General features: G+C 40.3%; 1 protein-coding gene across 1 annotated transcript; it reads left to right on the top strand.

Annotated features, from left to right (window-relative positions):
- The first annotated feature begins 1,488 nt into the window (after positions 1-1,488).
- Positions 1,489-2,705, top strand: LOC135714412 (post-GPI attachment to proteins factor 2-like). The gene is made up of 3 exons (XM_065237760.1): positions 1,489-1,944; positions 2,003-2,221; positions 2,279-2,705. Exons 1-3 carry the CDS (start codon positions 1,506-1,508, stop codon positions 2,413-2,415), a joined length of 795 nt encoding a protein of 264 aa, XP_065093832.1. The 5' UTR covers positions 1,489-1,505; the 3' UTR covers positions 2,416-2,705.
- The last annotated feature ends 9,441 nt before the right edge of the window (positions 2,706-12,146 follow it).

Below are 12,146 nucleotides of genomic sequence, written 5' to 3' on the forward strand. Positions count from 1 at the left end.
AATCAAAACAAAAATATCAGACGTAAACAATAACAATGCCACGAGCGGCCCGCCAGGAACTGTCATCAAAACGTCTCGTAAAATGGCTTATAGCAACAATCAATACGAAACTAACGATTTTAAATTGGCTCACCACTTTAGTAGCCTATTGGTCCCAAGCAAACGATTAACGTACCCTATTCTAGTTGAAATTCTATTACTACACTATGTTTGTTTTGATTCGCTATGAAAGTTTGACAGATAACATCAGGGGTGTGTGGATTCATGCAGAACATGCAGGGGTGAGTGAAATAGCTTGGGACTGCTTGGGACCGTTGTTCTGGTACTGAGTGACCAAAAATAATAATGATTTTCTTCGGGACCCAGTGGTCTTAGAGTTACCTCTATGCTTATAGGCTAGTCAAGTAGTGAGCCAATTTAAAATCGTAAGTTTCCACCGGTTGCTAATAGGCTGAGTGAAACTTCTATCGATTTTTTCATATTCGATTTTTTTTTTCTGTAAATTACGATTCAACAGTCATCGGAACAGTCATTGCCCGGAAAATTCAACTCAATTTTGAGCAAAATCCACTTTTGCCGAAATTGAGTTCACTCGACTCAATTTTGAGGTGATCTGATCGACCGTGCAGTGTCGGCATCAACAAAAATGCAACAAATCTCGCGTAACATTTGAAAAGGGCCTATGTCCAAAATGTAAACAAACCGATTTTTGATACCATTCTGTAGCACTGGTAATTAGCTACCAGTCGTATAGGAATGTTCCGCATTATCGATACAAATCATTAAAAATAACTTGATTTTAAAAACGGCCGATCCACCAAATTTTTCCAATCATTCATGCTAAAACGGCCTAACCTCGGGCCTAACATATATTTTTTTTCGTTCGATGAGGTTCCATTCATAAGCCTAGCGACGTAGAAGGGCCGATGATTGAAAAATTTCAAATCAAAGCTAAGCCCTACTGCTTGAGGCAGGGCCGATGATTTATTTGACGTTAAGAAAAGGCTTAGCAAAGGGCCTACAATTTATGATGACAAGCACAACGGCTTAACAAAAAGGGCCTAACCATTTAAAGATTCACAAAAAGGCTTATTACTGTGATATTAAATTTTTATCGATTTTCATGTATTTTTGAAAACGTTTCGCATGTTTTGGATGTTGTGTACTGAGATATAGTTACTATTGTTATTGTGAACAATATAAATGCCTAAAATACTTCAATCTATTTATATAGGAATTAAATACTGGCGGAAAAATTTACAATTCATTTTCTGGATTGTTTACATTTTGGACATAGGCCCTTTTCAAATGTTACGCGAGAAATCGCGTTCGGATATCGTCAGGAAACGTCATTTTGCATCATTCGGTTTTCTGTTTACTATCGTGGCCGTAAGTGTTGTTACTCTGAGCAAAAATATGAATCTTTCTGGGGCTCCAAGGCTCCATTGACCCGGACATTTTACGTGACAAACAGCAAAAATCTCTCCCTGCGATAACCGCCCAAAATGCTGCCCCAGTACGAGCGGCTCGATGACCCCGCTTCCGGTGGCCAGGAGTCGTCTGGTCGGAGCGCAATCCGAGTCCGCTTCGGAAAGTTGGCTGTGATTACGGTATTGTTCCCGGTGGTGGGATTCCTGTTCTGCGTTGTGTGGTCCCTGCTGTACAACTTCGAGCAAGCCAACGCAACCCACTGCATGGTGTACAATTTTCTGCCTTCGCTGTCGGCTGCCATCGGAAACTATCAGCCCCAGCGGTTCGTGTGGCAGTTCTCGGTGCTAGTGCATGCTCTTCCACGATATGCTATTGCATTTTTGTATAAAAACTTTCACATTGGGCTGCTGCGGAAGAGGCGGAAGGAACTGGCCTACTTGGCGTGCATTCTAAACATTACCGAGCTTAGTTCCCTGGTCGGACTGACGATGTGGACTTCTGTGTCGAATTACGGTAAGGCGTGGCAATTTTTTATTTAATCAGCTGTAATTAATGACGCTTTTTTTTACAGATGTGCACAAATTTTGCTTTAGTACATTCGTAGTCGCATCGATGATCTACATGGTGACAGTGATCGTCATCAATACGGTAACCCGCGAGGGAGAGCTATTGACTGTATCCGAACGGAAGTCTGTGATGTACAAGAAAAGACTGCTTTTAGCCAATGTCTGCTCGATATTGCTGGCAGTTTATTTCTTTGTGCGGCATAATTCCTACTGTGAACCGGGAGGTAATTGCTTCGGATTTACTCTTATCTAAATTTTAAACGAACATTGTTTGATTCTAGTGTATTCACTTTTCGCACTGAGCGAGTACTTTTTCGTCTACAGCAACATTGGCTTCCACATGACGGCCTATTGGGACTTTATCAGTGCCAATCTGTTCTTTGATTGGAAAAATGGTATCCACTTTTCGTCGGTCTAGGGCTTCTTCTAAACATAAACGATAGCACGATACTTATCCACTATTTTATGGGTATTGGAGATGGTAGAGACAGCTTGCACATCACGGATGATGGAAGTGGTGCAACGCACTAATAGGCAATAAGTATTCTAAATACGATTCTTAAGCAAAATATTGCGCTACTATTTTGCGGAAATACTGGTAATTTGTAATCGAAACGATATTACTGATCACCAAGATCTAGCAGTCTTATGTCGGTTTATAACATAAGACTCCTCGCTGCTGTTTTACTGTAGATGAATCATGATTGTTTTATTTTCGTTGAATATGAAACAACGGGGGTTTTGCATTAAATATCACATTCCCTTCGATCAATGAGTAGTTTTTTTTTTTAAATTAAACTCAACATCAAAATATTTAGTGTTATCTCCCAGCCTAATCGCATATCATTCGCATATGCGTTTTCGTCAATTTTGAGATCCGAAATAGCTATTAGTGGCACCAATTGGCATGGTTGTCCCATTGTTAGCAACAAAGGAATCCAATTTTAACTGACTAAGGGGCGCGCCTTTGGAGGGTGCTCTCACTCTTCGAAGGGTATCAAGAGTGGGCCATTTAATAAGAATAGATTCCTTGCGATGAAGGCAAGAATGACAACTGTAAAAAATCGAATACTTCATCATTTCTCAATAATGATGGAGTAATACGACATGCACTAAACTAAGGACACAGGATATACTACAATAGATCAAATTACTGGATACAGAATCCTTTCTTGTCGTGTTTGTCGTATTAGAAGCTAGATAGCTTCTTTCATCATCTTGTGTGCGGACAATAGAATGGTGGTGAAATTTTATCGAAATCTTAACAGCTGAACGTTCAAATGAGTAATATATTCACTTTATTAGCTTTGTCTTGCATCTACAAGTAGAAAGTTGATTAATATTTACATAGAAGTGATATTAGGGTTTATTTGTTGATGTTATTCAGTGCGAGTGACAAATTGAATAATGGTTGTGGCAAATTTAAGTAATCGCTCTCCAAAACTATTTAGCTAGGTTCTGCTTGTAGCTGCATCTGCAGCTTTTTTCAGTTACTTTACAGCACAATGCTGGAAAAGATGGCTTATAAAGCTGAAAATGTTAGTTGGGTCGCCACCTGATGAGTATGGTACTGACTATCACCCGTATTTTTGTTTTCGTTCGAACCATATTTTCCATACAAAATTTTTTTTTTTGTATGGAAAATACGGTTCGGACGAAAACAAGAATATGGGTGTACATGGATAACTTTGAATTTAACTGATCCCTCAATCTTTAACTTAATCATTCCCCACTTCTAATGAAAATTTCAAAGAAAATGGATACGTATTAAATCGAGATTCGTCACAGTTTCGAACTGTCCACTTTGTACATGTATTTGACCCAACTAATAACAAAATGGGTCGCAACTTTCAAACCACATGTTCCAACGAATATGGTCAATGAAATGGTCACAGTTTGTAAGCGATAACTTTCACAGCTTCTAACGCCTTGATTTCTATCTTTCACCAATTTAATCTAAAATGGACACAGCACCTGTCTTACTTACTTACAAATCAGGCTAAGGCCAAAATGCCCTCTGCTATTCCAAGAAGTCGTCTCCACTGTACTTTTTTTTTTTTTCGTTGGTTTGTTTTCCGTCGATCTTGTTTTCCGTGCTGAGCACCAATGCTACCGACACGCCAGGAAGGCAGCTCCCACACCTGGACCCTACCTATCGACCCATCAACTCATGAACCAGGGACCAACGGCTTTACTTCCCTTCCGAAGAAAGGCGTGATCAGAGATGTTATGCCTCAGAACATCCCGGCGGTGCCGACTGGGATTGAACCCAGGCCTGCTGGGGTGAGAGGTAATCACGCTTACCACTACACCACCGGCGCCGTTACCACTGTACTCGATCCATGGCCACACGTTGGCAACCTCGTAGTCAGCAAAGGGTCCACAGGTCGCCTTATAAAGCCTGTCCACGTTAAATTTCGGACACTTTTCTTTCACTGTAGTTTTTGAAATGTTTCACGAACCGCTTAAATGTTTCGCTTATAGAGATTTTCACGTCCGGTTGTATTGGTGCGATATGTGAGAGCGTGTTAGTGAATATCCGAGGAAAATACATAACAAATCGATGTCAAACTCATTCCCCCTTATTCTGCGAGTCACGTGACTCTCTCTCACCGGTGAGGTGACATTTGTCACCTCGTGTGAGGTGACTCTCCATGCAAATCAAATGGAGAGTCACCTCACACGAGGTGACTATTGTCACCTCACCGGTGAGAGAGAGTCACGTGACTCGCAGAATAGGGGGGACTGTAATAACACATAATAAACAACTTTACACGGCGTTGCCCCCGCTAGTGTGCGTGCGTTAAACGTCACTAATCTCTGAAGCTATTTCGTGGTACAACATGTTTACATTCTTGTTCAGTTTGGCAAAACGGCGTTGAATCAAGTGGAAGTACGCAAACGCATTTTGTACGAACGGCAGTAGAATCCAACGGTCTCGCCAAAAAGCTAATAATGCCGAAGAGTACAGTGTTTAGTGTGTGCAAATCGTTTGACCAGCGCTTAACTGTGGACCGGAAGTTTGGATGCGGAACATATCGACAAATGGACCAGACGGTGGTAGCCATTATTGAGAATCATCCAAACCTTTCAGTTCGTAATGTGGATCGCTAAGTTGAAAATCAAAATCATATGTACACAAAGTGAAGTGAGGCATGGGCCAACGTTGCCAGAATCTTTTAAAGAATACAGATATCAAAGGTTTTAAAAAATCGGTATTTATCGGTATTCAAAATTTTAACTTTTGGACTATGATCGGAAAATTCCGAAAAAAAAAACTCCGGACTGTTTGAATTAGCTTCTGGAGGAAGCTGAACACAACATACAGAGAAAGAAGAAAGAAGCTCTCCTGGAGGAAATTAGAAGAAATTTTTGATAGAAGTCGGAAAAACACACGTGGAACTTCCAAAACATAAATTGAGAAAATTCTGGCGAAAATTAAAAAAAAAGATTCAGAATTAAATCGGATTTCACATTCAAAGAAAGGCAGAAAAGTTTCGACGATTGGAAATAAATTCCAACAGTGGCCATTTCCAGGGGAAACCAGAAGAAGCTCGGAAAAACCTTCCAATAGAAGTAAAAAAAAACCAACTGGACAAAATTCCAGAACTAGACGAAAGAAATTTCTGCGAGAAGTTTAATTGAACTTCCTGGAGAAGACCGAAGAAACTTCTTGGAGACGCTGGCAGAAACTTCCTAAGGTAGATTGGAAAAAAAAATCTGGAGGAAGTCAGAGCGCTAACGGAACAGTTGAAAGAAACAAAGAGATAATTCCGGAAAAAAGAGCTCTTGGAGGATGTTCAAATGACCCATTATTTTTTTTCAAATGGTCATAAAACATCCCTGGAGACCCCGCAATGTCCCTGAAGTTTTTGGAACATTCCTGAAATGTACTTAGGTATATTCCATATATCCTCTGAATTTCTTAAAAGTTCTTGTGATTTTTCTCATGTTAATAGGACTGTTTTGGAGTACTCTGATCATCTTTGAAATACTGGGAAATTCCCTAATTATAATGAGACTACTGGAATATCTCTAATCAACTTGGATGGTCTCTAGACTTTTTTGAAGATTAAGAAATTTCTTAGGCGCTCTCGCAATTTTCTTGAATTTATTGTAACATCAGCATTGAAGTTCTCTGATCTTCCAGATTTTTCTAATTTTTAAAAGTTATTGACACTGCCATTAATAAGCACGGAACTTCCCATAAAATGTTTTCACAATGTGCTAATGTTCATGTAACTTCCCTTACGTTTCTTTAATTTTTATGAGCACCTCGGAACATTGCTGAAGTTTTCGGAAATAGCCTGATTTTCTCGGAAGTCCTTTAAAATTTTAATGATTTCCTTGAAATATAATAATATGTCCTGATGTTCTCGGAGCTTCCTTAAGTTCTATCAATTCTCTTGAAACTAAACTGTCCTTAAAACCTTTAAATTTTCCAGAAGTTCTTTGGACTTGTGAAGTATCCAACAAATTTATGATATTTCCTTAAATTCACTGGAGTTCGCTGGACTTTCCTAAAATTTCCGGGTTTGAATTTTAACAGAAGTTATTGAAACATTCTTAATATATCGAAACTTACTTGACAGTTTGGACTTTTCTGAAGTTTCAGAACTTCTTAAAAGTTCCTGCAGCTAGTGTAGATCCGCAATCAAAATCTGGAAGCATCCCTGAAGTTCCGGGAAAGTTGAAAAAACTGTCAAGAGAAGATGGAAGAAGAAGGATGAAGAAGTTTCCAAGGGAAGTCGAAATAAGTTTCCAAGAGGAATCGTAAAATAATTAACGATGTAAGGTGAAAGAAAATCCAGGAACTTAAATAATGCTTAAAAAGTATTTTTCGATTGCCCCGGAATTACCAGAAAGAGCCATCGACTGTTTATCGATTCATGGGTAGCTAAAACGGTGAGGAAATTGAACATTAATCGACAGAATATCTATAAGAAATGTTTTAGGTTGATTTTTTTTTTAGAATTTTAAAGGCTAAAAAAACTTGAGCTATTCAAAAAGATACAAGTCTCTCACGATAATTTTCGCCGAAATTCTGACCGCGGGCAGGCAATACTTATTTTGATTATTTAAAAAAAATCGGTATAAATCGGTAAAAAACCTCAAAAATCGGTATTCTAAGGAACTTTATCTGTACATCGGTAGGGTTAACTACCCCATTTCCGGCCTATTAAGCACAACCTGCACTTTGTCTTTCTTAATCTAGCGCAGTCTAGCACCAAACGGAATGTTATAATTACTATTGGCTTTCAAATTTATTTACCTTTCCGTACGTACCGTAAGATTCGATAAAGAGAAACCTGCTTCTTGACGCCAAACTCGGCCTACGGATTCTAAACTCAGCCTAACGCATTGACACGCCATTGAAACGCCAATGAATTCACTTCGGCCTATCGGATGAAGATAAAACATGATTCGGTCGGAGCGCTTCTTTTGTTTTTGGGAATAATGGGTGCAAACCTTCATATTACGCCTTCTCATTGACTTCGTTCGGTAGCTTATTAACTAAAGTATCGTACCAAACGCATAATTGACTTGTTTACTCTGAAATCATGGACTTATTTGAAGTTTGCTGCTCGATAGGCCCAAAATGGGCGATTAGGCCGAAGTAGTTCTCTACCCTATCTAGTTCGAAAATCGGTATAAATACCGATAAATCGGTATATCTGGCAACGCTGGCATAGGCTAAAGCGTACATAGTGACTTTCAACAGACTTTAGACTTTAAATGATCTTTATTTCTTGTGTTTGTGTGGTTTACATGTATGAATTTTCAAGTGACAAAGATGCGTCTTTTCAACTTTAGTACATTTGAGATTTTAATTATTAATTACAGTTCCTAGTCCTATCAGGCCTGTTTAAGAGAATGACCACCTTGGTGGGATTGGTTTGTTTTAAATTAAAAAAAAGGAGGCTACTTATAACTACTATTTACAACTACAACTAACCTACAACTACTATGTACAGTGACTTTCAACAGCTTTCGGGTTTGGCTTTTATACTGCAATGCAAAGGAATGTCAGTGTTTCTGGACAAAGAATCTATCGAAATTCCCCAAAAAGTATTTGGTTTGGCATGCAGGTCATATGTAGGTTATATGTAGTTGCGGCCAGAAATCCAAAACCGGCACTATCAACAAAGATGTTTACGAGAAAGAATGTTTGCAAATGTGGTTGCTACCATTCATCTGAAGCCACGACACTCCAGCTCTGTTTTGGCCTGATTTGGCGTCTTGTCACTATGCAAAATCCGTCCTGGAGTGGTATAATGCACAAGAGGTCAAATACGTGCCAATAACAGCCAATCCGCCAAACTGTCAAGAACTTCGCCCAATAGAAAGGTACTGGACTCTGGTTAAACGGATACTATTCGAAAGAAAGAGGAAAGCAAAATGGCATCAATGATTTTAAGAGAAGATGGAGTCACGCCGCCACTAAAGTATCTGAGGACCTGATGGCGGGTATCCCACAGAAAGTTCGAGAATTTTATAGACAAAAGAATTAACATTCAAATATGCTACGTTTGCTATCGATATAAGTCTACTTCACTGAAATAAACAATCGGTTTTGTTGTATTGTGTGTAGATTTTATTTCCCGACATTATCGTAGTGTCCGAAATTTAACGTGGACAGGTTTTACTTGGTAGATTCACCTTCGAGTTCACCTTGCCCGCTGCGCGTCTCTTATTGTTTCTGTTGAGTCACTTTCGAGAACCATTTTCACTGGGTCGGCGTACGGCATTCTTACGACGTGCCCAACATACCGTAGTCGCCCATTTTTTGCAGTGTGGACGATAGATGGTTCTCCCAGCAGCTGGTGCAATTCGTGGTTCATTCGCCTCCTCCACGTTCCGTCGTTCATCTACACTCCACCGTAGATGGTCCGCAACACCTTCCGTTCGAAAATACCAAACATAGTCTAGGTCTCGTGGCCGTAGAGGACCACCTGTCTAATTAGCGTCTTGTACTGTATGCGTGATAATGTTTGCACCATCGTACAAATAAGGTTCCCGTTTCACCTGTGCATGCAATGCTTTAGTTTTTTTTGCATGCACGTAGCCTATAGCTCATACCGTAGTAGTTTGTGTATAAAAGAAAATGATTTACTTAGCTTGACAGTTGCACCATGACGAAGTGGCAGCGTATTCGTGATTTGTCCCACATGCAAATGTCGGAAAAAGACATTTTAATCGCCGTGGGAGTGTCCCGGTGGACCGTCAAAAGGGTTTTAGACCGAGAAAAGAAAGGACAACTATCCGCGAAGGTGGCCACAGGTCGTCCGAGGTCAGCTCGGGTTCCGAGGGTTATCGCTGCTATCAAAAGGAAGATTCGGGTGAATCCAGTGCGTTCAATAAGGAAAATGGCAAAGGAACACGGGATCAGTGACTTTACGGCACGGAAGATCGTAAAGGAAGATTGCGGGGCGAAGTCGAGGGCACGGAAAAAAACTCACATGATTACCAACCGCATCCGGGAGTTACGAGTCGAACGATGTAAGAAAATCTTGAACTTCCTTAAGCGAAAAAATCCGGTAATCCGGTTCACTGACGAGAGAATTTTTACCGTCGATCCCATATCAAATTCCAGAACCGACCGGTATATTAGTTCTCTTCCGGTAAAAGAAGTGACCGACGAGCACACGAACGTGTATCTGACCAAGCATCCTGCTAGCGTCATGGTGTTTGGATTGGTGGCTTCCGATGGCAAAAAAATTGACCCGGTGTTCATTCCAGCAGGCGACAAGGTCAACACGGAGGTCTACATCGGGATTTTAAGTAAGTATGTTCTTCCGTGAACAGTACGGTCCGAAGCCAAATGTTGTACTTCAACAAGATGGGGCTCCGTGCCACACCTCGAACCGCACTCAGAAGTGGTTGCAGGAACATCTTCCGTTCTGGGCGAAGGATATGTGGCCGCCATCCAGCCCCGATCTTAATCCACTGGATTACTCAATATGGCGCGTCATGAAGGCCAAGGCCTGTTCTAAACGCCACCCGAGAACAGCAAGCCTCAGACAAACATTGACCCGTGCCTGGAGAGAAATGGATCCAGATTACATTATTAAAACCTGCCGTGCAGTCCGGAAGCGTGTGGAGGCCGTAATTGCAGCATGTTAACCGCTCAATGTCAGTTTGTAGAGCACAACAATCTAGGATCGATTTGATCACACGGTAGACTTTAAAATCAACAGCATATAACAACTTACTGGAACTTAAGTGGTCACACACGTCATTAATAAATAAAACGAAAATAAGAGGTCCTAAGTGGCTCACTTGTGGAACTCTCGATGGTAGATTCCTGGAGGATAAATATGATTTTAACCAGTGAACGACCCACGGCCGAAGACCAAGGCGGCTCAGTTTTATCGAAAGCCTTAGAGAAGTCAATGTAAACGGCGTCTACTTGCAGATGCTTTTTTATGCCAGCAATAAGAGTGTTGATGTAGGACATCAAGTTAGAGATCGTTGAGCGCTTTTTTCTGAATCCATGTTGAAACTCCGAGATTATAGATTGCACAGCTGGATACAACTTGTCATGCACAAGACTTTCAAGAACTTTGGCCAAACAATTAAGGATCGAGATAAGCCGGTAGTTTTCAACGCTGTGAATGTTTCCTAACTTGAAGATCAGTGTAATTGATGCAAGCCTTCAGGAAACCGAAAAAGTGCCATCCAGGAGTGAACGATTGAAGATAGACATAACGGGTGTAACCAGGGTGCCTTCCATTCATTTTGACTCAAAAAATGTTTAAAGAAATTATGGAATAATAAGATATTATGAAAATATTTTGATTGTGTAAACAACAAGAAAAGATTGTAAAGTTTGTATTTGACACATAATACCTGCCAATTTTGCTACATGAGAGTCGCGATAAGCGATTTTGTAATTTATCTCACCCACTCTTCGCTCTTCACTCTTCGCGAAGAGGCGATCAGAAAAACGCTCATTGTGACTCTGTCAAAGCTAAATTTGCAGGTTTGATGTGTCAAACACAAACTTAACAATCTTTTCTTATTACCTACACATACAAAATATCATCATATTATCTTATTATTCCATAATTTCATAAAACATTTTTTTAGTCAAAATGAATGGAAGGCACCCTGGGTGTAACCAACGATGCTGCACAATTCTTGATGAAAGATGATGGAATACGATCCGGACCTATGGGCCATTCGATGCGTCCACCGAGCAAAGAGGTTTTGAAAATAGCGTCATGGCTGAAGTTAAGCTGCTGCAGACGAATGGTGTAGTTCGGTAACTGGTCGTTGTACTGCTGCTGCGGAGGAGTTTGATCGAGTTCGAAAACGCTTCGGAAGAACGCAACAAACAATTTAGAATCACAAATAAACATATAGATTGAATAAATGCTTTATAACAGTGTACAATGCTGAATAAAACGGGTTGTCATTGAAAAAAAAAGACCCCAAGTTGTCTACATTTATGCGACCCACCGGACGGCAGCCAGCGACCCACCAGTGGGTCGCGAACCATAGATTGAGAAACGCTGGTCTAGCTGGTCTAGGTAACTCGCAACAACTCAACATGGAGTCGAACATGCTCATTTCAGCGGGAAGTATGGCTACTCAAAAGTGAGTAGGTGTATTTTTACTCACTTTTGAGTAAACAACGTTCTCGCGCAGAGTTAGTCAAAACCACTCTGTGATATTTTCAGCTGGGAAGTTTCTTTATTTTTATTTGTTTTGGTAAAAAATGGAAATTACCTGCTCCAGGTTCATTTAACTGGAGCTGAAGATGACTGAAAACGGTCTAAGCATGCAATTCATATTTACCTTAATTCATTTCGGCCGGTGTTATAATAATTTCGCCATTTCTTATACCACGTTCACATTACAGTCTATATCACGTAATATAGGCTGTCTTGCAATGAGCACTCATATATAGGATTTCCAGTGAAAACTAGATGTATGAATGCTCATTGCAAGACAGCGTACATCACGTGATATACGCTGTAATGTGAACGGGGTATTAGCAACAATCAATACGAAACTAACGATTTTAAAATGGCTCACTACTTGACTAGCCTATTGGTCCCAAGCAAACGATTAACGTATCCCATTCTAGTCGAAATGCTAGTACTACACTATGTTTGTTTTGATTCGCTATGAAAGTTTGACAGA

The sequence above is a fragment of the Ochlerotatus camptorhynchus genome, unplaced genomic scaffold (genome assembly GCF_037179485.1).
Source record: "Ochlerotatus camptorhynchus isolate MF236.1 unplaced genomic scaffold, CSIRO-AGI_Acam_v1.1 ptg000642l, whole genome shotgun sequence".
NCBI classification, from domain to species: Eukaryota; Metazoa; Arthropoda; class Insecta; order Diptera; family Culicidae; genus Ochlerotatus; species Ochlerotatus camptorhynchus.

Excerpts from the sequence above, each read along its gene's own strand:
- LOC135714412 (XM_065237760.1), top strand. The coding sequence starts at position 1,506 with ATGCTGCCCCAGTACGAGCGGCTCGATGACCCCGCTTCCGGTGGCCAG. Across the intron at positions 1,945-2,002 it reads GACTTCTGTGTCGAATTACG|ATGTGCACAAATTTTGCTTT; the intron begins GTAAGGCGTGGC and ends TTTTTTTTACAG. Across the intron at positions 2,222-2,278 it reads TTCCTACTGTGAACCGGGAG|TGTATTCACTTTTCGCACTG; the intron begins GTAATTGCTTCG and ends GTTTGATTCTAG.